The sequence below is a fragment of the Vigna angularis genome, chromosome 2, assembly GCF_016808095.1.
Source record: "Vigna angularis cultivar LongXiaoDou No.4 chromosome 2, ASM1680809v1, whole genome shotgun sequence".
NCBI lineage: Eukaryota > Viridiplantae > Streptophyta > Magnoliopsida > Fabales > Fabaceae > Vigna > Vigna angularis.
Window position 1 is genome coordinate 51,958,309 of NC_068971.1, and position 26,806 is coordinate 51,985,114.

The 26,806-nt window shown below is 33.2% G+C and overlaps 6 protein-coding genes across 8 annotated transcripts; 1 reads left to right on the forward strand and 5 right to left on the reverse strand.

The window, feature by feature from the left end:
- Positions 1 to 150: 150 nt before the first annotated feature.
- LOC108329254 (photosystem II core complex proteins psbY, chloroplastic) lies at positions 151 to 1,004 on the forward strand. Its single transcript, XM_017563388.2, has one exon. It carries the CDS (start codon positions 295 to 297, stop codon positions 880 to 882), a length of 588 nt encoding a protein of 195 aa, XP_017418877.2. The 5' UTR covers positions 151 to 294; the 3' UTR covers positions 883 to 1,004.
- Positions 1,005 to 1,543: 539 nt separating this feature from the next.
- Positions 1,544 to 7,889, reverse strand: LOC108329203 (uncharacterized). 3 transcript variants are annotated; one of them, XM_017563300.2, is made up of 6 exons: positions 7,700 to 7,889; positions 7,435 to 7,502; positions 6,078 to 7,344; positions 4,205 to 5,893; positions 2,796 to 2,850; positions 1,544 to 1,971 (listed from the first exon to the last, which is right to left on the reverse strand). In XM_017563300.2, the coding sequence occupies exons 1-6, from the start codon at positions 7,797 to 7,799 to the stop codon at positions 1,830 to 1,832; spliced, it is 3,321 nt and encodes a 1,106-aa protein (XP_017418789.1). In that variant the 5' UTR covers positions 7,800 to 7,889; the 3' UTR covers positions 1,544 to 1,829. The 3 variants fall into 3 exon arrangements, with proteins under 3 accessions (XP_017418789.1, XP_017418788.1, XP_017418790.1); XM_017563299.2 differs by having other exon boundaries at positions 4,205 to 5,899; XM_017563301.2 differs by having other exon boundaries at positions 1,829 to 1,998; positions 4,205 to 5,899.
- A 1,521-nt stretch (positions 7,890 to 9,410) lies between these two features.
- On the reverse strand, positions 9,411 to 12,181 carry LOC108326779 (very-long-chain 3-oxoacyl-CoA reductase 1). Its single transcript, XM_017560337.2, has 3 exons — positions 11,150 to 12,181; positions 10,986 to 11,055; positions 9,411 to 9,930 (listed from the first exon to the last, which is right to left on the reverse strand). Exons 1-3 carry the CDS (start codon positions 11,785 to 11,787, stop codon positions 9,676 to 9,678), a joined length of 963 nt encoding a protein of 320 aa, XP_017415826.1. The 5' UTR covers positions 11,788 to 12,181; the 3' UTR covers positions 9,411 to 9,675.
- Positions 12,182 to 14,072: 1,891 nt separating this feature from the next.
- Positions 14,073 to 16,282, reverse strand: LOC108328129 (very-long-chain 3-oxoacyl-CoA reductase 1). The gene is made up of 3 exons (XM_017561939.2): positions 15,431 to 16,282; positions 14,840 to 14,909; positions 14,073 to 14,518 (listed from the first exon to the last, which is right to left on the reverse strand). Exons 1-3 carry the CDS (start codon positions 16,042 to 16,044, stop codon positions 14,237 to 14,239), a joined length of 966 nt encoding a protein of 321 aa, XP_017417428.1. The 5' UTR covers positions 16,045 to 16,282; the 3' UTR covers positions 14,073 to 14,236.
- Positions 16,283 to 18,989: 2,707 nt separating this feature from the next.
- LOC108326982 (regulator of G-protein signaling 1) lies at positions 18,990 to 24,484 on the reverse strand. Its single transcript, XM_017560626.2, has 11 exons — positions 24,209 to 24,484; positions 23,571 to 23,691; positions 23,360 to 23,423; positions 23,175 to 23,259; positions 22,149 to 22,222; positions 21,611 to 21,802; positions 20,928 to 21,016; positions 20,553 to 20,791; positions 20,313 to 20,437; positions 19,950 to 20,071; positions 18,990 to 19,695 (listed from the first exon to the last, which is right to left on the reverse strand). The coding sequence occupies exons 1-11, from the start codon at positions 24,283 to 24,285 to the stop codon at positions 19,489 to 19,491; spliced, it is 1,395 nt and encodes a 464-aa protein (XP_017416115.1). The 5' UTR covers positions 24,286 to 24,484; the 3' UTR covers positions 18,990 to 19,488.
- A 726-nt stretch (positions 24,485 to 25,210) lies between these two features.
- LOC108328787 (protein NOI4) lies at positions 25,211 to 26,459 on the reverse strand. The gene is made up of 3 exons (XM_017562677.2): positions 26,340 to 26,459; positions 25,744 to 25,956; positions 25,211 to 25,529 (listed from the first exon to the last, which is right to left on the reverse strand). Exons 1-3 carry the CDS (start codon positions 26,346 to 26,348, stop codon positions 25,503 to 25,505), a joined length of 249 nt encoding a protein of 82 aa, XP_017418166.1. The 5' UTR covers positions 26,349 to 26,459; the 3' UTR covers positions 25,211 to 25,502.
- Positions 26,460 to 26,806: the final 347 nt, after the last annotated feature.

The window sequence follows — 26,806 nt, forward strand, 5'->3', positions numbered from 1 at the left end:
CTAATTTTCATAGTTTCTACGTGGACTGGGCTGAGCTCAATTGAATCCATGGTATGACGATTTTTCTTTCTACACCCCCGTAGTTTCTTTATGCACCCATAATTTTCAAAAAGAAGCACTAACTAAAGCATTTGAAGTGATAAGAGGACATAGGAACATGAGGTCGAAAAGGCACGAATGAAAAATGCTGGGATAAGAGATGGTCGTGATTCCAGAAAATATCTGCACTTCATTCAGCCATCATATTCCAAACCAAAGTGTTGTTTGGAGTGAGTAAGCTGTCGAAGTTTCACAATGGCGGCAACCATAGCAGCAACCATGGCCATAGTAAACACCAAGAGCCTAAAACTCCCACTCCCACCTTCAAAACCCACCATTTCTCTCTTTTCCCATCTCAACCTTCCAAAGGGTCTAACCTCCACCGTTAACGCTACCGTGTCATCAACAACATCTTCCATGGCGGGCACTGCAATCGCGGGGGCAGTTTTTTCCACCCTAGGATACTGCGACGCGGCTTTTGCGGCGTCGCAAATAGCCCAAATTGCGGAGGGCGACAACCGTGGGCTTGCGCTGTTGCTGCCGGTGGTTCCCGCCTTAGCGTGGGTGCTGTTCAACATTCTGCAGCCGGCGCTGAACCAGGTCAACCGCATGCGAAGCAGCAAGGGGGTCATGGTTGGGCTTGGGCTTGGACTCGGCGCCTCGGGCTTGGTGTGGAGCCCAGAAGCGTCAGCGAGTGAGATGGGTCTGATTGCGGATGCTGCGGCGGGCAGTGACAACAGGGGTCAGCTTCTGCTGTTGGTGGTTGCACCGGCAATTGGGTGGGTTCTGTTCAACATTCTGCAACCTGCACTTAATCAGCTTAACAGAATGAGATCAAAATGAATATGGGAATGGAATTTTGTATCGCTTTTTTCATTGTAACTTGTATCTACCTCTCTCTATGTGTAAAAATTATCTATCTATCTATCTATCAATCAATGTTTCCTTCTCTTTGATTTCTTTAACTGACAAGAGATCTCACACTTAATCAAACTCCAGCACACAATGTTTTTGGTTTGAGATTGCTAAAAGAACTACACATTATATGTTACATCAGCACCAACGCACTACATATCATATGAGAACTTGGAGAATTTTCTTTCTTGGTCTAATTTGAAGTATTTGTTTAACATGTTATTAAGCTTTTTAGAGAAGCTGGTAGATGTGGAGTCTTATGGTGAGTTTGTCAGTGCAAATTCTTCAATATGTTAATTTCCTTGCTTGTGTGATAATGGACTTCAACAACTTTTGTTTAATAATTTCTTTTATGTCGTGGTTGATATCTTTATCTGAAGCTTTCAGATTTTGATGTTAAGGTTTTATTTTATTCCTGATTCCAGAAAATTTGGTAAGTTTATTTCTGTCATGGTTTCTTTTGAACGTTAATGTTCTTTCCATAATACCATGAATAGAAGAAAAAAAGTTAATGAAGAGAAGACAGTCAACTAAATGAAAATGATACGATTGCCAAAAAAAGTACACTCAAAATCACAAAAACTACGCATAAGAGGAATTTGTAGTAACATACATATTATAGTAGTAATATATCACATTGTTCTCATAATTATAATTAACTTGGCTGGTGACATAAGTCGACAAAGAACAATTTGGTTCGTGTGACATAAACCGCCAGCTTGATCGGTAAAAATGCTAAAAATGCCAAAATACCGTCGTCTTTGGAACGGTAAGAAAAAAAGAGAAAGAAGCTATGTGAGGACACAACAAAAACAAACAAAAATACCACAGTTGTGGTTGGTGTCCTTTTACTTTTCTTCTGCTCGAAGGTGTTGTCAATCAACCAGGCTGTCTGGGACAAATTCGAGGGACTGGCTTTGAGACTCTTGCAATTGAGAGGCTGTCATTTTAGCCTCCTTAAACCAGCTTGAGCTTCTGACAACGTCATCGATTGACATTTCTTTTGTATCTGTCAAACTGCACCAACAACGGTTTCAGACTCATCTGCAATGTGAATTATGTAACATCATTTATGAATGATGATGAACCACAAAAACAAAAAGAGACACCCCAAAAAACTTTTGTTGTCAGCAATGATGCAGAGATGAAAGCATGCAAGTTCAGAATTTCAAATTAACAATTTTGAGCGGCATAGTTTCCATTTTTATTTCACGGATTATCATTCTTCAATATTAAAATGCTAATACGAAAACAAATAGGTAAAAGTCGCAGTAAATATTGGCCATACCCTGCTCAAGCCATAATCCATGATATGTGAATGGCTCAATTGATTGTGAATAAACCATTCATTTGAAAAGATTTCATATCATAATGGACCGATCAAATCTAGATCTTTAAATAAAATGCGACAATGAACTAAAATAAAAATGAAAAAAAAAAGTATTTTCAAAATACCCTCAACAGCATTTATTTTTTCTTTTCACATGTAAATTGCAATATAAATAAGGCCCAGAGAAAATAGTCAGAGTAATTCTAGCTATACTCTGTTTACTCTATGTGAAGATAACGTTATTGCTCAACTCTAAGTTCATGTCAGAATCAGTCATTGTCACAATCAATTATTAAAACTTGAGTTTCAAGATCTGATGGAATAGAATTCCTCGCGTCCAAATAAATTTAAAATGAAAAAAAAAATAAGGGTAAGAACGGTAGCAGAAAGAGAGACAGGATTTAATTTTTTGCTGAAAATTGTCATTCAAACCTGCAAACGACTTGGAGCCAAAAACAAGATACAAATGATTTTGCCAACTTACATCATTCAGCAGAAATAATTAACTTACTGTGCTTTTGAGGAAATTCTTCCACCATTTTCCAGACTTTGCCCTCCATATGAACCTGATAAAAAACGAAAGAAATTGATTCCGGATTGCCTCATCACTATTTTCATGAAGAAACGAGATAAACTAAACATAGCCATATAAATCTTTAATTCAAGCTTGTCACCGATGCCAACATCAAAACTCAAAAAGCATAACAGGATACATGTTCTAAAGGAAAACAGTTCGATACACAAAAATAGTTAAGCTGATTTTAGTATCAGTATTAACAACTAAGTGAGATAGCAAAGCTTTCCTGGGTAAACACTAGATAAGAAAAACCAGTGGTATCCGTAATGCCCTAAGTACCATGTAGTCGTTAGAAAAAGAGTTTCCAGAACAAATGTATAGGAAAGTGGTGAGCTAAAAATATACATCAACTATGTTACTATAATTTCTTCGAAAATAAAAGCCTGAACTGCCTGCAATCTAACTATTGAGATCACGTTGATTAGAAATTTAGTGAATGCAGTAGTCATGAGGCCTGTCCCCACAATTCAAATTGGTTTTGTAAGATTGCGGAAGAAAATAAGTTCAAATTTTAAGATGGTGTCAATGTCTGCTCTGAATTGTTTGAGTCACCCGTATTTGTCTACACTCTAGATGATAGACTTCTTTAGTCAAGAAGTCGATCAACCCTCTCTTTCTCTCAATAACATACACAAATAGACTGAATAGTATGTATTTTATTAAGATGAATGAAAGAATTCAGTATACAAGAGTCACTCTCAAGGAAACTCTGCCCTCCTCTCCTTTTCTTCCTCTCATATACCTTTAATGTTCTATCACTAGACGTCCTATTCTTAAGCACGAGGAATTGCTTTTATTATGCCACCCGCGTTTGTCCACACTCCAAATGCCCGCTGCTGGGTAGGAGGTAATGTGTTGTAATCTTACATCAACTAGAAATATAACCACCGCAGTTTCTATGAAATTTCAAGACCAATGACAGTTCATTTTTCTTCAAACATTATTAACCTTGAGAGCATACATCATTCTAAAAAATTAGTAGGAACAAAATAATAAAGTAATAACTTAAGAACATAAAATGTTCTCAAAATTGAAAGGGAAAATACAAGCTTTCCTCAACTTTAGGAATTACAACATTTTCAACCTTCATAAATATGATAATGTGGTTATTTCCAGCTCCTGGAACAAAACAAGTAAGGAATAACAGTTGATAACCAAATTCCAAAGATCAGATCTCAATTAAAAAAGGTTAATCTCAACCAACTCAACAGAAACTCACTTATCCAGTTACCCGTACAGATTGAAAACTATTTTATACTACATTTTCATCAACTTTATTAAAACGTAAAGGCACATATATTTAATACATATATTTCAGTTACCATCTACTTGTGAATCTATACCTGAACTGCTGTCTTCATCAGACAATAGCGGATTATCTGATGGAGTTCTGGTGCTGGCACCAGAATTACCATCTTCACCGTCAGAGCTGCTGCTACTATCATCCTTGAAAATTGCTCCCGATAACAAGCTCTTCTTTTGCGGTGTTTTACCCACAACTCCATGAACATTATTCCCGGAAGCTTTTCCTGCTTTATTTTGAACCCTTTTTATGGAACCTTCCAGCTTTGAATTTGATACAGGAACATGTTTTCTTTGTTTCTCCAAATCAATTTTTTTCTCAGAAGCTTTGACACGAGTCTTTTTGTTTTCTTCAATCACAGTCCTGTTACCAGACACTTTTGATTCTTGTCCACTCCTGTGTGGATTTGGTACCTTCTCTCCAGGGTGAATCCTTACATCAAGCTCTTCCTTTGATGATAATTTCTGTGAGGAGCTTAAATCCTTAGCATGAGTTTGTCCATTTGTTGCTTCAAGTTGATGAATGTTATTTCTGGTCATGGTCTCAATATCTTTCATCTCTGTTTCATTCATCTTGTCAACAAGCATGCCATCTGACAAATTAGTTTCACCTGGCTGTTTCCAGGATGAAAATTGTTCATCAGCATTAACCTTTAAAGTTTTAGAAGGTGCTTCCAAATTATCATCATCTTTCTCTCCAGGAGACTGTGTTGAAAGCTGCACTGCATCCTTGCTCCCAGAATTATGCGGAGAATCAGAAGGTTCAAATCTAACAGAGTCTTTCACCAGTTCCGTATTTGTTTTGCATGATTTCTTAGAGGACTTTGTGCTTGCAGAGTTACGTTTCTTTGTCACTGCAACTGAAGATTTGGCCTGTGTTTCACGGTCAGAAGATGATGATAGATTCTTACTATCACCTTGATCTTTCAAAAGCATATTTAACATACTCTTTGAGATAGAATTCTGTTTGTCATTTGACTTTTTTCTCTGTCTCTTGCCCGTGTGTTCAGCACTCTCAATGTTAAACTCAACCTCCTTATCAGAAGTCCCATGCATCTCCTCCTGCTGTATTTTTTCACCTATTTGATTTAAAGGGTTCTCCACTGTCTCTGTATTTCCTGATTTAGGATCATAATTTGTTGCACCAATGGACTTCATAATACCATTTTTACTCTCAGAAGCATCCACATGGCCAGAACCTTCTCTAAACGGGGACTCTCCACCTGAATTCTTATCTTTTTTCTTGTTCTTTTTTTCCATAATACCATTTTTACTCTCAGAAGCATCCACATGGCCAGTACCTTCCCTAAACGGGGACTCTCCACCTGAATTCTTGTCTTTTTTCTTCTTCTTTTTTTCCTTCTTCGATTTTCTAGATTCAGTTGATCCATTCACATCCACAACTTTTGAAGTCACATTTAATTCTCCAACTTTTGCATTTGAGTCGTTCTGGTTGGATGGTGTGGACTTATCTAACAGCATTAGCTTAGGATCATTTTGTTGTGATAACTCTCTTCCTTCCTCAGCTCCTTCAATCTGACCAGCTTCGTTTTTACCATTATCCTCAGTGAGCTCCATATGCCCGACCACATTAGCAGGGTGTGCTATTATTTCAATATCAGCATGGTTGTTATAGTTTCCTTTTGTTTTTTCTGTACTTTGAATGTCTTCTTTGCATGCATCAGTTCCAGTCTCCATGTTGTCAATAGTAGTTTTGCCCATACTCATATCTGGCCCTAAAAAGAAAAAGAGATCAGTAGTATATTTTCAGTATTCTAAAATAGATTTCTTTTATTAATTTGATCTCAATAATAAAAAAAGAAAAACATAGCAAACTAGTCATAACATGGTACAAGGTTAGCACGAATAATGCTGGTACTTTACTATGTTCACCCTTTTCTCAAGTAGTATCACCTTTAGGGAGAGAAATTTCCTCCTGACCACCTTTTTGAATGCTTGAATGATCTTCTTCTTCAACGTTCCTGAAAGAAGAAATTAAATGTGTTTCATGAGGATTTGATGAATTTTTCTTCCCTTTCCTCCTCCTACCTTCCAATATAGTTCTCAGTGGATCAGTGTCACTAAATTTTTCGGCTGATTGGTCATCGTTACTGTTTTTAATCTTCTGTAGCTTCTCCAAATCATGATGAGAAGAAATCTCTACGTTGAAATCATTAATCAACTTGGCCTTGGACAAACTTTTTTCTTTGCTGCACTTCCTCTTTTTCTTTGCAGGAGTTACTGTATCTAAAATGTCTCCAGTTACCTTATCATCCTTATATTCAACACCATACCTATAGTTTTCATTCTTAAGTTCAAACTGATCCTTCAATTCTTTCCTTTCCTCATGTGCTTCATCGGACTTATGCGCTTCATCCTTCTGAGCAGCCGTCTCTTCCTTGAATAATTCTTTAGAATCATCAATCAAAGACCTCTTCCTTTTCTTATGCTTCTTATCTGAAATAAGTTCAGGTTCTGAAGCTTCTTTCATTGACACAGCAGTGTCAAGGTCCCTCTTAGTGTTCCTATTGTTGCCATCAGTATGCTGATGCTCCTTCAAAACTTCAAATTCCATAATTACTTCTTTATTTGCATTCTCCAAAGTTTTCGCTACAACCTCGATATCCTGCTGAATTGCACAATCACTGAGCCCAACAACAGAAGCATCATCTACATTTGAAGTGTCATCTCGAAATGCGTCTTCTTTTTTCCTTTTACCTTTACGTTTTCTACTCGAATCTGATACAGATTTACTATTTCTCTCCTTGCGTACAACACAAACACTCCCAATGTTTTTATCGGTTCCATCAACCTCATACTCGATAGCTGAACCTGGAAGTTCAATATTTTCGCCAGATGATTTAACACCTGTATCCAACTTTTCACCAGCTCCTTTGCCAGTATGTTGTGAAACACAAGGACTAGGAACAGGAACTTCTACATTCTCAACTAGTTTGTTCTCCAACTGCAACACACCCTTGGATGGAGAACCGATAGCATTATCACCACGACCAGTCAAAGCATTACTTACAATTCCGAGAGTGGCCACCTGGTAATTCTGAGAACACTCCCTCACCACAGTAGCATCCACACTGACAAACCAACTCTGGAGGGAACCAGTAAAGGCACTTCTCACAGGCATTGAATCTACAAGGTGATAAAAGTGCCCCTCGCGCATAACCTACATCAAATTAAATAAAATTGGATTGTAAGCAAAACAATACATAGTGAAGAAAACAAAGCATGACTTCAACAGGAGAATATGAAATACCTTTATCCCATTAATCTGAATTTGCCCAATTTGGGGAAAGCATAGCGGGTGTTCGGACAAAATGCTCCCTACATACAATTCAAAAAATTCAAATAAAACATCAGCACTGTAAACTAACAGTGAATAGCGTTACATTAAAAACAAATGATCAAAATCCATGGATTGAGAGCAAAAACTGTCAACAAGAGAAAAACATTTAAAGAGCATGTCCAAAAAAAAAATGTCAACAATCACTGTCTAAAAATTGACGACAAAAAATTAGTACTTTTGAGGTCAGCGACAGTGTCGTGATCGGAAACGAGGAGCGCCAAGCGGGTATCGAGGTTCGTGTGTATGTAAACGACGCTGGTGTTGTGAGTGGCCATGTTCGTTCATAGGCTCGTGTTTTGTTTTCTCTTTCTGGGGTTTATGGCACCACGCGACAGCTCTCTTCAGGGTATTAGGTCATATAATTTCCTCCATCAAGTTATATATATTAGCTTTTTTGCTTTCTTTGGTTTAAGATTATTTTTAATTAATATTTTTTAAACTATTGAAATTTAGTTGATATAATGTATACCCGTATATACCTCTATATATAAAGAGATAATAATTTTTCACACAATTTTTATTTTTATTTTTCACACTATTCTCTCATTAATTTTTTTTATATATTAATTTAATCAATTTAAATATATTATTATCTTATAATATAATATAGTTATTTAAAAAAATACGGATCTATAAACGCAACAGTCTGAGTGTTTGTATTTAGGCTGGTATGTATAATTATGATAATCCAAAATATTTATATTGTAATTAAAGAAAACGAAAACAGTAAGAAATAAGAGATAAAACATTTATCTGTATCATTGTATTAAATATAACCTTTAAACTAATTTTAATGTTTTTTAATTAAAAAGTGTTATCCATTATTAAATTAAAATAATTATATTGTTTAATAATATACATAATTCTATAATATTTCCATAAAAATAACGAGTCCTCCCTCAACGAAAAAATAATTATATACAATTTTTATATTTTCTTACAATTTTATTATTTTATATTTTAAAATTTATATTATTTTAATTGTGACGAGGATATGTAGGCTTAAAGAAACATGTGTTTCCATTAGTACTAGTAATAAAGAGAGATTTGAAGAGTATTATAAAGAAGGGATAAATTTTTTTATAACTAAAATTCTATCTTTTATCAAAGTAATTTTCATAAAATACATAATCATGTAATCTTTACCTAAAATATAATCACGTAGCTCCTCAACTAAAACAATAAGGACATAGTTCTATTATTTTCTTTACAAACTATTTATTATTTTTATTTTTTTCAAAATTACACTATTTTAATAGAAATAAAAATTAACAAACGCGAAAATATATATTTTTCCGCTAATATAATCCATATATAACGATTTAACATGCAAAATAAATTACACACACACACAATTAATCATACTCATTCACCTTAAATTTATTTAGACTTAATTTAAATGTTTTAAATGAGTGTAACTTAAATAAGTACAAAAAATGATTTAATTTAATTTAGTTCACAAATGCTTAACTTGTTTTATCAAAAAAATTTACCATAACATTGAGTGAAAATTATTTTAACAACTATAAAATAACATTCAATTAAATCTAAATGTGTATTTGGATTTCGGTTTAAAAAAATTCAATTAAATCTAAACTTAAGTTTAGCCAAAAACAAACGCATCATAACATCTAACATAGCCAGAGTTTGACACAATGTTCCATGAAAGATGAAAATTAGTACGAGATTTTCAACTAAAATCTAAAGATGAAAACATTGTCTGACACATTAACACCAATGGTTTATTCATTACCAAACACAAAACTAGTGCTGATGGATTGAGAAAAACACTGGTTACGCCAACTCAATGTTTTTCCGAACACACCTTTAGCCATTGGCTTGAAACAGACTTTTCTAAAAGTTCACAGTAAGAGAAAAGCAAGGAATGACAACATAGAAAACCGGGTTAAGCGATATGCCAATACACATCATATCAGTTCAACAAAGTACTGAAACAGTGAACAGAAACAGCCAAAAGAGGGGAGTAAAAAGAATTTTTAGACCACACAACTGATACTAAACAACATTAAGATGAAATTTAGAAACATATCAGATACTTGGGAATCCTTAATCTGCTAACAATCTGAATATGTGTGAGATGAGTAGCATTTATATTGCCTAAAGAACAGAACCAGGCATTCTTCTGTATATCTATTCCTTCTTGGTGGACTCTTTGCGTTGCCCCCTCTTTCGAATACCCAAGCAGAACCACAGTCGCCAAGCATCAACAACAAATTCAGGCAATGAGCATGCAACCGCCCAGAGAAGGGTATGTGGCCAATATGGCGTGCATCGAGGTTCGTAACCTATCCATCGCACACCAGCTTTGGCATAGCCATCTGTTGATGGAACAAAGAATGAAGATTTCCTTATTGATGCCATCTTGGTTGCCACATATAAAGGAACCTGCACCAGGAAAATCTCAATCAGAAAAATGATAAAGATCATTCATTGCAAACACATGGACACTCTTTCACACAAATATACAAGAAGAATGTAAGATGGAGTAAGGGAAAGGGTAGTAGCAAAGGCCGTGAAGAATATTAAAGTGCACTATGAGATTTAGGCTAATGGTCAATGATTGAAGCCACATTAGCTCAAAAGATGCTATCATGTATTGCTCTACATTTTCATAAACAATAAAACAAAAGATTGATCAGACAAGGTTGGTATGCATACCACACACGTAACATTAAAGCAAAACTTTAAAAGTAAAAGAAAAAGAAGTTTTCGAAATTGCTACTATATTCAGATGGTTGAAGAAAACTACAAGCAGATACAACCGCACGTACTAGAGTTTTTATCAGGAACAGGTTGCACACAATAATCAGTATTAAACAGTGTCCTGACATATCTTCAACTTTCAGCAATTTATAACCATACTTGCCTCAACTAAGAAAAGGGTATAAAGGGGACTCATTTCCGTTCACTTTTGTCCAAGGTTTATGTAAGTGAAAAAAATAGTTATAACTTGAGGATTTGTTCCTCAGCAACGCTTATGCTTTCTTTTCATCACCGTATAACTCCAACTAGCTCCAATTGAAATGGTCATTTTTTTAAGAAAAAAAAGGTAAGACTTTTGTGTCTCCCATGGCCATACCAATTGGATATCCAAAATTTTCACAAAAAACTGTTTCACAATAGCAATTTCAGCTGCACCAAGACCAGAGCTGTGACTGAATCGGCTGCATTAAGAGGAAATTTCAACCGCAATACCATGCCTTTATATTAAGAATTACAACAAAACAAAACTACATCCATTACCATGACCACAGTTTAAAAGATTTGAAACCAGAGCAGTTCAGCTCGAACACACATCAATAAATAAACTAATTGGCAGAAACTCGATAAGGGGAATTAAACAAAAATGAGAAAATTGTTCACCTCAACAAAAGAGAAAAAAAAACTAAGCAAGCAAGAAGCTAACATGAACAATTGAACACTAAAAAACAGCACGATACCTGGCACTGAACGTCAATTCCACTCTTCTTGTATTCAACATAGAGACTTCTGGAAAACTGATCGATGTACCTGAAACAATGAACCCAAAACATAACCTCAACAACCAACAAATACTATGAAGAGCGAATGCAAAAATCAAGAACAATGAACAACGAGAACTCACGCTTTGGTGGCGGCATAAACAGCATAAAGGGGATCGGAAGGAATCACAATAGCGGCACCAGAACCAATGTTAACAATCGCTCCTCTCTTTCTCTTCAGCATCCCCGGCAGAACAGCCTGCGTGACCTTGGTGGTTCCGATAACGTTAACCTTGATAAGGTTGTTGAGAAGCCCCTCGTCCACTTCATGGAAGAACCTGGCGTAAGGGTACGAAACTCCCACATTGTTAACCAGCACTCCAACGTCCAACCCCTCAATCGCTTCCCCAATCTTGGCCACACCCTCGTCCAGATCCCCCGAGAAATCGACCACCACGGTCTTGACCTCGGTTTTCCCGAACTTGGCGGCGATCGAATCCGACACGTCTTTGAGCTTCTCGGGGTTCCGACCGACGAGTACGAGGTTGAGGCCTCTGCGCGCGAGCTCAAAAGCGAAGCTTTTTCCAATGCCGTCAGTGGGTCCAGTCACGACAGCCCAAGATCCGTACTTTCTAAGATTTTTGGGAGGTCTGAGGAAATTGACGTAGACCCATCTGACAACAACGAACGCTAGTTTCAGAATCGTCAATAGTCCAACAAGAAAGAGCAGCGCGAACCATAGGGGTTGAACCCGTAGCCTGGAGATTATACAACATTCCATTTTAGGAATTTGATGGTGTGAATGATGAGAAAGATGATGGTATGGCTCAGGAGAAGCTTTTGGGTTTATGATGAGAACAATAAGAGCATTGAATTTATTATGATGATGACGGTGAGTGAAAGACAGGTGGTGAGAGGCAAGTGTGGGTGCGGTAGATGAGCGGAAAACCACCAGAATTAAGTAGAAAGTTGGCGCAGTACGGTGACATTCATTGAATATTCAAACCCCAAAATTGTTTTGCACACCATAAAATGTGACGAATCGGTTGTTTCATAAATCTATACCTCATTTTTCAATAGAACATTGGATATGAATATCGCCAATTGAAAAAATACATTTTTTTATTATGGGTAAATCGTGAAACCTAAAAAGTTTTCAAATTTATTTTTTATTTTTCATGAACTAAATTGACAGTGTTAGACAATTAACAAAAAATAAATGGGTGAGGCCCGTTTTATTGTTGAAGTTGTGGGTGGACATGTTTGGTTTTGGGTTTGTTTGGTTGGAAGTGCAGTGGGTGGTGTAAAACTGGGAGCTGATAAAACCATTGAAAGGTTCATATTCTGGTAGAGCAGAAAAACATTTAGTTTATGTACGTTGTGTTGTGTTTAATATCATGATTATGATTATGATTTTGATTATGATTGTGATTATTTTAATGATAAATAATACAATCAATGCACCTGTATTACGGTACTAAGTTAATGAAATAATCAAAGTGGAGCAGAAACTACATCCTTTAAAACCATAAAGACCTTCACACGAATTTTGTTCAAAACAGAAAAGAAACTTAAAATAAGCAAGTACTTTATTTTTCCATTTCGAAATAATCATATAATCATCATAAATATAATATTATTATAAGTATTATAAAACTTTAATAAATGTATCACACATGTAATTAGATATCACTATAAATTTTATTTTATATATGTAGCATATAGTGTAAGTAATCCAAATTAAACAGTTTCACTTGCACACGATACTCAGTGATGTGATGTTGGTTCACATCACATCGCATCTAAAACCTAAAAATAGGTGGTCATGGAACTAAACAGATGATTTTGGGTATCATCAAAGCTTTATATTGGAATGTGCAATCCCAATTACATCCCTCTAAATAGTTATTTCGACACGAAATTATGATTATCATGTTAATTAATAATTATTTTTACATTTTAATTTTCAATAATCTCTATCACATTTTCTGAATGAGTAGTGAATTAAGAGTTACACCAAGGACTACTGAAGAAGGGATCTATTTATTCCAGATGATGAATTTAAGTTTTATGACAAGAGTAAAACCTTGGTTAGTGTAAATTAAATGAAGAAAAAAAATATTTTTTAAAGCCATTATAGATTAACTTTTTAAAGTTTGATACTTCCACCACATGTTAATTCAAAACTGTAAAGAATGAAATAAACTATTTTTTTTCCCCGTTGGTTACTAGAAATAGAAATTAATATTATAAAATGTTATCTAGAAGTTAATTTTGAACTTACAAAACTTAGATAAAGAATGTTCTAATATTTATTAATGAAATTAATACTTGATTATTAAAGTAGACAATTGAATGTGGTGAAATAAATATTTAATTTTAAATAAAATGTTATCACATACTTGAAATATAACCAATATAGATGAAATATTTTGGTGTAGAAATTTATCAGAAATTAGTAATCGAAAATAATATATATCGTTTCATATGTTTAGAAATAAAATATATTACAGCTTTCTAATAGATTTGTTAGCACTACAAAATAACAAATGTTTTTCATTGATCTATTAATAAATGGCAAATACTGTTATTTCGAAATAAAATATATTATAATTTTTTATTAATTTGTAGACAACAAAAAGTATGTTATCATATATTTTCAAAATATAGTATATTATGATTTTATATTTAATTTATTAAAAACATGTTGTCACATTAATCTATGTATAGACATAGAATTGAAAAAAGAAGTTATTATTCAGAATGTCATCATCAAATACATATCTACATGAGTTATTTGTTATTCTTTTATTTTATATGGTTTATATATAAAATATACCTTTCATTTTTTACATTAAATTATCACTTTTTTACAAATAAAAAATTAGATAAATTTTGTATAAAAGATTATATAACATTTGAAACTCATGGGATTTTCAATCTGACCAACCAATAAACTTTAATGCTGTCTCAACTAGTATAAATTTTTATAATAAATTGCTAATCTATGCTGCAAATGGAGTTGAAAAATATTTTTAGAAGAACCAGAAAAAATGGCAAAGCAAATATTCAAACACTACTAAATTAAGTAAGCACAGACCAATCAGAACACTGGTGGGGAGCAGGTGAACTTCCAAAAGTAAAATTCAAGAAAGAAAAATATAATTATTTCACTAATCACCCACAAAGACTTAGTAATTTGAACTGTAATCTTGATTAATGATGTTTGGTTATTGGGAATCAGATGCAGCTAATGATGTTTCTTTAGCCTTGTTGGAGTCCTTGGAGAGTCCTTTTGCACGAAAATAAAGAAAATATCGTAACATGTAGGAATCCATGAGTGCATGAGGAATTGCTCTTATGAGAAAACCTTGCACAGAATGAAGAAAGTATGGCTCAACCAGTTTTTCATATCCAATCCACCTTGTGCATGTTTTGCTGTACAATTCTGGTGTTGGCACAAAAACTGATTTCTTCATTTTGGTCATTTTGGTTGACACAAATAATGGAACCTGTATGTATGTATATAACTCAGCAACCACATAAAAAATCATCACAGACAGTTATTTTGTTATGTGTAATATATTATTTGATTATGTTCTAATTCTTGCATGCTCTGTTTTAACTTTACCATTCAAAATTACAGTTCAAAACAGATTAAAACAGAAACTAAAACGAGTTTATGAAGAACATAGCGAGGTAATTAATGAATGCTATTTGCAGCAAATGATGATACTCCAGAACCAAACAATCAGAACGTCAAAAGGGTATGGAAGATCCATGATGAAATAATTTCAAAGAGAAAGTGAAGAGAAGATGCAAAAGAGAACCACCTGACACTGGATATCAATTCCTTGATGCTTATACTCCAAACTGATGCATCTGGAGAACATGGCTAGGTATCTGAAAAACATAGGAAGTTCATCTCAGATCTGGATTCACAATTTTTCATTCAACTAAAAATAAAATCATAACTCGGCTAGTGAAAACATATCTGCTTCAACATCATTTTCTTTTTATTTTTCAGTTGAATTTGTAGGAAAAAGGACAAGATGATAAGGAGAAAAGTAGGTAAGTGCATGAAGGTTTATCTCATTGAAATATCTGTTCAACATATGATATATTCAATCCAAAATTGAAGAATTGGTAAGATCTTCAAAAAAATATTCATGTTGGAGGAAAGAAAACGCAAAGGAGATTTCCCTATCAACGTCTAGATCCCTTGCAAATGAAAATGGAGCTACATTTCCATTCTTAGCATTGTTTGGACAGAAAAGAAAGACATAAAACTGAACAAATTAAAGTGAGATTTCATAAAAGACGCAAGATCCTTCAAACAAAGAACATTCCCACCTAAAAACCCTAGCATGTGCATGATACATGGAACTGGAGAATGGAACAAACTTAACCATGAACCAACTTACCCTTTTGTAGCAGCATAGAGAGTGACTAGAGGGTATGATGGAAGCACCACAGAAGAACCAGAACCAATGTTCACTATAGCACCCTTTTTCTTCTTGAGCATGGACGGAATCACAGCCTTTGTGATCCAAGTTGTTGCCTCCAAATTCACTTTCACAATAGCATCCATAAGCTCCAAATCAACTTCATGAAAGAATCTCGCATAAGGGTAAGCCAAACCAGCACCATTAACAAGCAAACCCACATCCAAACCATCTATTGCTTCCTCTATTCTCTTAGCGATTTCCTCTCCACTAACTTTCTGCATATCTATGACCACAAACTTGACCTCAACACCATGTCTCTCTCTTATTTCCTTCAATGTCGTCTCGAGTTTCAGAGGGTTTCGACCAACCAAGAGAAGGTTGAGTCCCTTGGATGCAAATTCAAAAGCCATGGCCTTGCCAATTCCATCAGTGGATCCAGTGATTATAGCCCAAGAACCATATTCTTTGAGATTCTTTGGTGGCCTCAAGAACATCACCCACACCCACTTGAGAAATTTGACAAACACCTTGCACACACAAATGAAGCCTATGGTGCTTGTTGCCACAAGAAACCTGTCCAACCCCTCCATTTTCTTTCAGCCAAATTGCAACAAATCTCGTGACTTTCTAATACTTTAACCCTATCCCCATCAGAAATGGAAAGAAAAAAAGGAAAATTCTAAATTATTTACTCAACTCAAATATTCTGGAATATCAATTTCTTAAATAAATCTTTGTACAACAAAAGAATAATTATTTTTTGTTCTGGACATAAAAAAAAGCTTGGATTCAATAAATGAAAATCTTTAACGGAAACTTCGGAGACTGCATAATATGTGACTGAATCACGCAGTTAATGTGGGTGAGTTTGTAATAATGATGTTTTTTAAGGAGACATAGTAGCAGTGCACATTTATCAACCAATAGTCATATTAATTTATCTAAACTATTACGCTATTTGTAAAAGTATAAAATAGGTATATATCTCACATGGAAATATACATTTGTCATTTTTCTTTTAATATTTTCATGTATCTTATATAGTATAATATTTGCAACGAAGCTTAAAATGTCATAAAATAAAGTTATATACACTGGTATGATAATACATTATGTACTTTTAAATATTATTAGATTTTAATATTGTTATTTTTTATCAGTGGTATCGTGCTAATTCATTATTAATATATCTACTTGTAGTGTTAAATAATGAAAAATAAGAAATATAAATTGTGCAATAATTACACTATATGTGAACGACAGTCTCAAATCATCTTTTGTAATTGGTTAACTGTAAATAAAAGGGAACCAATTGGGTTCAGAATTATATATATATATATATATATATATATATATATACTGATAAAAAAAAGTATATATAAATATTTAAAAAATGTAAATAAAATAATCCTAACATACTACGTTTCACAATAAATTGGCAATAAATAATATTGTTATACATTTCTTTCATTTCACTCATGTCAGCTTCTATATTTCTACTACCAACAATGTCAAATATCAGCTAAAATATACATACATACATATCTTACAATTGTTTTAGAAATGAAAATAGGTATAACAATTTATTTCATCTTACTATTGTTTTGGTTTTTTCAATTCAGTTCTCACAATTTTTAAAAATCTCAATTTGATCTTATTTTAAAAAAATATAATTAAATGTATTTTCTTTATTCAACGTTACCAACCTCACATTACAGTTATTGTCGTTAGACAACTTAGCCATATTGAAAAAAAATAAACTAAATCATTTAAAAAAACAAATCAAATTGAGACTTTCATAAGGCAAAACAAATCAAATTGAGACTTTCATAAGCCAAAACAAACTTCAAATAGTGTCTTATAAATTGTTTACAAGTTGCTAAGATAGATTTGTCTAAATAACTTAATCAAATGAGGTTTTCAATTCATAAAATAAGAGAGAAACTTGATTAAAAGTCTTCCAAACATTATATGTGAAATCAGGGGACAATTAATGATAATCTTAGTAAAAGGAACATCCTAATACTTCATAAATGAAATGTCAGATCTACCAAGTAGATTAAATGCCCTATCTACCAAGTATATGATAAGAGCTTTATGTACCGAAAGGGTCCATTTTCTTTTAGAAATTACTTATTTGCATTACTTTTTAATTTTATTACATATTTATATGTTGTTCATTATTTTAAGGGAAAAAAAGTCGTGAATAATATTGATGACTTCTTTAATTATGTGAAAGTTATCATGTACATAATTATGATTTGAGCAAAATAAAAACAAATTAATCACTATTTAAACTTTAAATAAAGTTGTACACATAACTTCAACTTTAATATATTTAAACTGAAATTGTGCATATGAATAACTACTTTATCATATATATATATATATATATATATATATATATATATAATTTATCTGAAGTCGTATATCATATAATTTTAACTGAAGCATTAAGAGGTTTATAAGATATTCAGAAAGTTTTAATAAGTGTATTGAGAGCTCAAATAGTTCAACAAAACATTCAAATAACTCAACTAAGTATATAGAGAATTCAAATAATTCAGCAAGTCATCCAGAGAGCTCGATAAAGTGCACTAGATAGTTTTGCAAAACATTTGAAGAACTAGTTAAAGTGTATCTTTACCGACCTCTCTATATGTCTTGCTAAGCTATTTGAGTTCTTTATGTACTTAATTGAACTAATCATATGTTTTGCCAAGTTATATGAGTTCTTTATACACTTAATTAAACTCTATAACTATCTTTTTAACCTCTCAAGGTTTCAATTAATTATATGGTTTCAATTAATTATATGATGCATAACTTCAAATATAATATATATATATATATATATATATATATATATATTATAATCATCATTTTCATGCATGACTTCAATTCAAATATATTAAAATTAAAATCACTAATCACATATACAACTTTACTTAAAACTTAAGATCTGAATAATTAAGTTTAATATGTGATCAAAAGCCATCAAAATCAAACTCGACTTCAATATTATTAACAAATTGTTTGTACCGTTCACCACTTTTTCAAAGAAATCGTCAACCATATATTACTTAACCCGAAGTCATAATAAATTTAAAAAGTAAATCAGATACGTAATTTAAAAAAAAAAAATTGACCCCTTTGTTACATAAACCGAAGATAAGACAACTTCTTTCATTTTGTTTTCGTACTTTAAGATTGACAAGTTGTGGAACAGGCGTGTGTGCTCGATTGGATAAAATGGGTTGTCTATCAATGATGTGATTGATATTTTTCAAAATGTTCAGATTTTTGTTCTTGAGTTTTTTTTTGTATTATTTTTCTGTTGAGTTTATAAATATATTGATGTTGATATATCAAAAAAATAGATACAAAAACAGAACGCAACAAGCTATCAACTCGGTTCATTTCTGTCAAACTAAAATAACAAATATCCATCACTCTAGATAAGTGCTAAACTTGATAACAAATAATGCAAAACCACTTCTAACAGTAACTAAAATGATAGGTCATGGGTTAGATATATGTAATTAACATCTTTCTTTCACAATACTGTTGTTACAACGAGACTAAGAGGGCAATCAATACAAGTAATTATCGAATGAAAGACATATACAATCAAGGTGGTTGCTGTAAGCTGCATACAACATTTTGATCTCTTTCATGTACCTTGTACTCTTTAAAAGTGCTAGACAATGTGAAGACTATTCAGTTTTGAAATGAAATCAGTATAATACAAGCTACACGCCAGGAGGTACAAGGTCCTAGCCTAACTCTATGGATGTTACTCATGTTTTATAGATTGAAAATAAAAAAAGGAAAAAGACAAAAAACACTGTTATCTATTCCTTACACCTCCCCGCTCTCCTCCACTGTTCATCTTTTATGGACAACGAACATAAATGTAGTCAGAAAAAAACATACCAGTGATTTTTTGTTTTTTTGTTGTAAAAGTGAAGCTAGTTTGGCAAGGCATTACCAAACTAGAGAAATTGTGTAAATAAGAGGTAAAAACTAACAAGTCATAAGTCAGTAGTATCACTGCTACAGCCTGAGCTCTTGAGGAGATGGTCCTGGTGAAAAGGATCATCTGCACCATGCACAGAACTCAACCTTGGGGAAAAGTTCCACCCTGTCATTTGTTCCAGCTCATACTCATTGGATCTCAAATTGGAGTCTTCTTGGAACTTCAGGAAGAACATCGATGACCAGTAATCTCGTGCTAGGTTCTGCACAAGTGGAATGTTTAATTTAGATGAAAGACTATGCAGCAATGGCTTGCCTAATTTTAATGGACAAATTTAGATACTGGCATAACAATGTTTTCAATGTTGTCTAGATTCTATCTTCGGTCCTTTTTATAACAAGCAATGCACTATCATTTGTTTCTTATAGAAAGAACCGAGTATGAATTTGAGGATATAACATACTCAATTTTAATCAAGGGTGTCTCCTAAAATTGTATTGAGCCTAAGGAACTTACTGTTCTCATCAACTGAATGATCTCGTTGAGTGCATTTTGGAAGAGATCAGGGCGCGCTAGGTTGGAAGTAGATAAAATTTCTTGTTTGCTTCTATGAGAGATATTCACCTCCATAGCCGCACCTGTAAAATTATATTCTAGCAAATATAAGAGAATGCTCCCATATTTAAAGGAACAATTACAAAACATTCAACTCATTCCATGGATGAGACATACGACTGTGTTAAATCAAATAACAGTATTCACAAAAGGGTTGAGAGAAAACTGATCTTACAATTCTGAATATGGCAAAAAATGATCATGGTGGAAATAACCAAGAGAAAGGATGAAAGAAGGAAGCCACCTGGAATAGGAATTACACACCTGCAACTATGTATTTCTGAATAATATGTCGTGCCATATAGATCCTTCTCACACAGTCATCTTCAGGTATTTTACTAAGCTCATACACTTCATCAAAGAAGTGCACACTCTCCCCAGCCAAGCAACTGTATATATGTGAAAACAATAATACTTTTTTAGTTTAAACAAAGACAAAAATGAGAAACTATAATTCGTACAAATATGTACCAACATACTGGAGTACAAAGATAGATGTTTTACCTATCAGCAAATGCCATAAAAGACTGCCGGAATCTCTTATTCAAGAGAAGCTTATCCAACGGCTCATTAGGATCTATCCTTGAAATTGGTTCACTTTGTGCTAATACCCCACTATCAGGTATGCCCAGAGCCTGGCTCATTGTGCGAAATTCTCGGGTTTCTCTTCTCCTCAAGCTGATTTGTGAGAGAAGTGGTTGAGAACTTGATATTGAAAAGAAAGCAACCACAAGTATGCTAGCCTTTGAACAAAACCCACATAGAATGGAAGTAAATAAAAGATTCACGAAGTAATCACTTGGATTTAACTTCCAATATGTATTGAAAATGTCTGAGATTTCATAGTATTGAGACATAAGAAACGGTAGGAAAGCATACCACAACTAAAAGCAGAAATCTAGACGCAACTTCAAGCCATGAGATATTGTCATAAACTTCATTAAGTATGTAAGCAGTAATCCAAATAACTGTCATGATAAATAAGCAAATGATAGATTATAAAGAGCACCGAGAAAGGCTATCCTGAAAGTACAATCTCATATTTGATAACACTAGTTTGAAAATAAACAAGTGGATATAGTGCCGGGCAATGCAAAATGAATGTGGTGGTTTTTGTATTAGAAAACCATGGTTAAGAAAATTGTGGTTAATTAAGAGACTATAAAGCATGGACTCTCTTTTCAGAAAGTAAAAAATGTTGTCTTTGGAGTAAATATGTGAAAAATGTTGTATTTGGAGTAAATATTATATTTAGGGTAAAGCTTCTGCAAAACTAGTTGTCTGAGCACAATAGTCAAAGAATATGCGATATCTGTAACATTTGCAAATATGTATTTCGGAGTTAACATTGATTATGGTATCAGACTTTTAACTTGGATGTTACACATTTAGATTTAGGTAGGAAATGCTTTTTTTTCCTGAAAACAGAAAACCTAACTAAGAACTTAAGGGTTAATTCATCACCTTAGTAACAGCCTTAGAGAACAGGTTACTAAGAAGCTAGGAACTTCAAAATAAATAGAGAAATAAGGAGTTTTTAATGAATCTAGAAAAAGGTGTACCAATGGACACAGCTGATACGAGTATTCCCCGCCAGAGGTCTTTGAGTTCATCAAACCTGAATTCTATGTGATGAACAGCAGTTGTAACCCCAACCAAAATAGCAATATACAATGAGTGAAGGGTTATAACTGGGATGGTCCATTGAGCTCTCATGTGACAGCGACTGCTTAGAGGCTGCATCCAATGGATAACTAGAGAATGGATGAATAATTTATTAGAAATAAATAGGGGAAAGAACATAAACAAACGAGACATGATTAAGGAAAGAAAAGGGAGTGTGTTCTGGCAATAACTTCCATAAATTCCACAAGATGTTGAGAAAATCATGGACATAAAGCAGAAACACTTAAAATAAAATAACTATGTCAACTGAAGAGACAAAGTCCAGCAAAATTTTGATATACTAGATAGGAGATAAAAAAAAATGAAATTCTATGGATGAAAGTGAAAAAATTACACCTGCTACATATACTTCGAGTTGTTAATTCCACTAAATAAAGACTAGATAAGAAAATTAAAATTAATTCAGATTTATACCAGCAGCACAGGCAATCCAGGGAAGTAGAATAAGTGGAAGAAAAATATATGATCGTATCAGTGGTAAACGTCTCCTGAAAGATCAATAAAGGAGGAAATTAAACACCCAAGTCCTAAATGAATGATGACTCCTTTAGCACCAGTTAAAAATTGCAGTGAAACAAAAAAAGAAGTATCAACAACAAAAACTTATAGCATCTCAAAGTATAGGCAAAGTGCCAATTAATTATGGCCAATCATGAGTACAAATAACCGCATCAGTTAAAAATCACAAGCCTCCATGAGCTCAAGTGAATAATAGTTTCACCAGTGAAAACCAATCAGACAAACAGAATGTTATGATCATAAATTCAACAGGTTGGTTGTTATGTGTTGTGGTTGTGGAAAATACACAATAATTACTTTCAGCTGTGGATCATGAACTTTAGGGTGCTATTGGTAGAACTTATTATGCATAAGAACTTGTGTAAGTGTTTAACAGGCTTATTGACATAGAGTCTATTTAAATAAATTTCTCCAAAAGTACTTTTGAGAGAAAAAATTACGAAAAACTTCTCCACAAATTAAAATTAGTGTATGAATAGTTTAAAATGATCTTCTACAGGAACTAATGTGGGAAAACTTCAACAAAATTGACTTATGAATAAACTAATCTTAGTTTATGAAGAAACTAATTTCTCCTCCTAGAAGTGTTTCAGGAAAAATTTGTCTAAACAAGTCCACAGCTGACGATTTTTCCACAAGTTGTTGAGTTTATTTAAATAAGCCCTCCAACCTCTATGACCACTCATGAAAAACAGCTTATAATTTATATAAAAAGACTTTAATCATATTTCCTATTCTGATTACCCAAAAAAAGTATACACAAGAGTTTACAAGACAAATAGTTATCCAATAAGCACTTAATTAAGTTGTTTAATCCAAACGTACCCTAAAGCCATCACTTTGGCTTTAACGGTTAAGAGGTAGTCAATCAGAAACTTCCGACAAAGCGGCCTTAAAAAGCAATATTAAGATGTCACTTACTTGACAAAGATAAAATATAATTGCGAAGCCTGTGTTATGCGACAGCTGAAGAGCAAACCAAATCCTAGTGGACCTTCACCCCAGGCTGAAAATAAACAGGAAAAACATGATTATACTTACAAGTGTTCCTCTTTTCAATACATAAGCATAAACAAGTCAGAAAAGATGGCAAAAAGAAAGATAACCTCCCCATAAGTAGCATGACCGCAACCAATGCCTCTCCCCAAGTTTCAAAAAATTATTCGATATCTGCATAAAAAACAAATATACAATCAGTAAGCTTGAGAACAAGGCGATGCTGAGTTGATACTGCAGCAACACCAAACTACTAGACGAGTTGGGATTGTTTAATTTAACAGAAAATAAATGACAGAGACATAAAAAACCCATTTCTACCACGAGAGATAGAAGAAGGAAGAAGCTGGCAACAACTTGAATTACAGGTATCCAGAAGCCACTGCCTTTGGTACGAGGAACCTTGTGAACTATGAAGGGAACTATGCACCATAAAACAAGCCTGAAGAATAGAAGCCAACCAACAGCAAATGCATCAGAAAACAAATGTCACATATGATCTGTTTAGACAAAATTCCTCGTAACCTTTCAAAAAGTAAAATGATTTTCACAATAATCTCTAACATAAGTTTGTGCATAAACTAATTTTATGAAATTTTTTATATCATAAAAGTAGTTATAGTCTAAACGTATATCTCATTTCGAAACAAATGATACCATAAAGATGACCCAAAAGAACAAACCAAATCACCCAACACAGGAATCACATGAATCATCAAAGAGAGAGCCCCACCAAGGAAACACCCTTAATCAGTAAGCAGATCAGGTAGGGGGAAAGAAACAATTTTGCTTCATAGGGATGGAGGGAAACTAAAAGGGTATATGACTAGGTACAAGATTTTAACTTGTCAGTCAAGCTCAAAATTCTTAGGGTCATAAGATCAAGCAGGTAAAGTGGGAAATTTGGCACAACAAGAACGACCCGTTACACACGGATACGGGCAAAGGGAGAAACTTACACAGTGAAGGAAAGAATGGATAGAGCAATGGCTATATAGTCAGTGGGGCAACCTCCTTTGACGGCACAGCTTGGCATTCTGATTTCATTTGACAGTTACAATCTGCAGATTCAGAGTTCAGAGTTCAAACAGTTGCATTGAATCGAAGCTGGCACTTTCCTGTTCTGTTCTGTTCCTCCTTAATTACGCAGAGAACACAGTCCTTCACTTCCACGTGATGTTTGTTTCACCACAATTTGCTAGCTTCGGAATTTCCCAAGATATATATGACAGTGCTTTTAAGAATTGTTTTATTTGACAAATAACAACCAAAGTGTTAAAAGACCCTGACTTGTACGGAAATCATAAAACCAATCTCTTACCAAATCTTCCTACTCAACCCTACACTATACTTTCATAATTAATTATTATTTGTTAATTTTAAAACAATCATTTCATAAACATACTCATAATTATAAAACAATCTTTAAAACAAAATCATATAGGCAACACGAGTTACTTAAATTGAAAAAAATAACTTATATAAACAATTTTCTTTAATTTATAAACAACTTCTAAATTTATAATAAGTAGATCTATATTAAAATAATATCTCTTATTTATAAACAACCTTTAATTTTAATTCAAAGTTTATCATACTTAATATAAAATATATTATACTAATACATGTAGACAAAATTCTTTTCCTAATATCAACTAAATTTCCTTCCTTTCTTTTTCAAGTTTCGCATTTGTCAACTTTTTTTCTACCGAGATAACATTAATTATTTTCTTATCATATATATAAGTAGCATGCTTCATCTAGAAGCACACGTGTGCAGTATTTAATTAAACATGGCTAGCGCTGGCTAATTCAAACGTTTCGTGATTAAATTCCATCATCACTTTCAACTTTTCAACACACCATACATTTAAATCATTGATGGAAGACGCCTGCATAAAGATATTCTGTAAATTAAAAAGTAGAAATTGGGAAAGTTTACCAAGAAAATCACCCTCATATAAAATTACGGGTAATATAATAATATAATATATATATATATATATATATATACACATATATATATATGTATATATATATATGGTTTATTGCAAAGAGATTGACATTGATTCATGTAAGTATATTGCAATTCATAAATAACACACAATACAGTACATGAAACAACTAAAAGAAGATTCATCGATCAGCTGCACTATTCACTTCACTCGAGTCTCAAGAACAAATTTAAGTAATAATAACATTTTCAATCAATACTTCTTCCCATCAACGAACACCTCCTTATGTTATCCTCCTCTAAGGGCCAAAGCAAAACCATTTTTTCTGCACACAAATAATATCACATAATTGAATCTGCATTGAAAGGAATTCCTTGTTGCTAAAATGGCTATATATGTCAGAATGCAGATTATCAAAATCTTCAAAATTTCGGCGTGAGAAATTGAATTTATCGACTTTTTTCATGTAAATTGAAAATGGGTATGTGTCAGATCATGAAAAGATAGTAATTCTTAATCATAGTTTGAAGAGAATGTACCTTTGTGTTAGAGGCACTCTTGCTCTTTTTTTGATTCTTGCGTTTTCGAGAATCGTATTTTCGCTGAGAAGGGAATCGTCCCGAGACTGAGGCAATTTTCTTTTCATCTCTGGCTTTGTTGAATATAACAGTGAATCCTTCAGCTGAAGCAGGATCATTCACATCCCAATCCCCAAACTTGGGTAAAGGCTTTCCTTGTTTTTGATCATAATACTGCATGAACAAAAATGTCAATATCACCCAAACAAATCATCAATTGGTCGAAGCTTTTGCCATGGCATATTGCAGACAATCTTAAGATTTCCCAACAAAAATGACATAAACAAAATCTTTTCCATAAAAGACAAGAAAATGAATATGGACAAGATTCATTCTTTCTTCTGGATTTGATAAGATAAATCTTATCCAAACATTTCCATGGTAATATATATCATCTGGGTCTATAAAAAAATTGGAAAGTTTTGTTTTTTTTAATTTAATCGTTTGTAACAAGCTATTTTGTTCAGACAAGAAAAGAAGAGAATCTAAATGATGGAAATGACATAATGCAATGATGCATGGTAATTGAGAAGGTGGTGAAGAAGAAGAAATCATACCGAGGCCATGGATTGAAGCTTAATGATAATCAACAAAGCCAGAAACGATAAAGAAAATGAATAGGTACAGAAAAAGATGAATGCTAAAAGTGTTGGAATGCATAGCGTTATATAAAAGATCTACAAGAACAGGAAACGAAGTGCACGAAAATTAGCTGTAGGATTTCCATGGCCAACTCATCTAAAACACGGTTTATTTAATTCTCTACAATTTTATTTTTTTAATTTTTTGTTAACTATAGCACAGACCAAATGTTGTCCTTTTCCCATTACCTGTTTCCGTTACAAAATAACAAATAAAAAACGTAACTTTAACCTGACTTTTCTTTTTTGTTTTAACATTAATTTTTTTTAATTTTTGTTAATAATAATTAATAATAAGACATTTTTTAAGAATAAAAAATGCATAGTAAAGAGTTGTATCATAATCATTTTTTAAATAAAAAATTACACTTGTAATTAGTTGT

Bases quoted from the DNA above. Each gene is read 5' to 3' on its own strand.
- LOC108329203 (XM_017563299.2), bottom strand. From the start codon at position 7,799: ATGGCCACTCACAACACCAGCGTCGTTTACATACACACGAACCTCGAT. The intron at 7,345-7,434 runs GTATTTCATATT...AATTTGATGTAG, and splicing joins TTCAGATTAATGGGATAAAG to GTTATGCGCGAGGGGCACTT. The intron at 1,972-2,795 runs GTAAGTTAATTA...TTGTTGGTGCAG, and splicing joins AGAATTTCCTCAAAAGCACA to TTTGACAGATACAAAAGAAA.
- LOC108328129 (XM_017561939.2), bottom strand. From the start codon at position 16,044: ATGGAGGGGTTGGACAGGTTTCTTGTGGCAACAAGCACCATAGGCTTC. The intron at 14,910-15,430 runs GTAAGTTGGTTC...TATGTTTTTCAG, and splicing joins CTCTATGCTGCTACAAAAGG to ATACCTAGCCATGTTCTCCA. The intron at 14,519-14,839 runs GTGGTTCTCTTT...ACATACATACAG, and splicing joins GAATTGATATCCAGTGTCAG to GTTCCATTATTTGTGTCAAC.
- LOC108329254 (XM_017563388.2), top strand. From the start codon at position 295: ATGGCGGCAACCATAGCAGCAACCATGGCCATAGTAAACACCAAGAGC.
- LOC108326982 (XM_017560626.2), bottom strand. From the start codon at position 24,285: ATGCCAAGCTGTGCCGTCAAAGGAGGTTGCCCCACTGACTATATAGCC. The intron at 23,260-23,359 runs GTTATCTTTCTT...GTTTATTTTCAG, and splicing joins GTCATGCTACTTATGGGGAG to CCTGGGGTGAAGGTCCACTA. The intron at 22,223-23,174 runs GTAAGTGACATC...TTGATCTTTCAG, and splicing joins TTATATTTTATCTTTGTCAA to GAGACGTTTACCACTGATAC.
- LOC108326779 (XM_017560337.2), bottom strand. From the start codon at position 11,787: ATGGAATGTTGTATAATCTCCAGGCTACGGGTTCAACCCCTATGGTTC. The intron at 11,056-11,149 runs GTGAGTTCTCGT...TCATTGTTTCAG, and splicing joins GTTTATGCCGCCACCAAAGC to GTACATCGATCAGTTTTCCA. The intron at 9,931-10,985 runs GTATCGTGCTGT...TTCCTGGTGCAG, and splicing joins GAATTGACGTTCAGTGCCAG to GTTCCTTTATATGTGGCAAC.
- LOC108328787 (XM_017562677.2), bottom strand. The intron at 25,530-25,743 runs GTACATTCTCTT...ATTTGTGTGCAG, and splicing joins AGAGTGCCTCTAACACAAAG to AAAAAATGGTTTTGCTTTGG.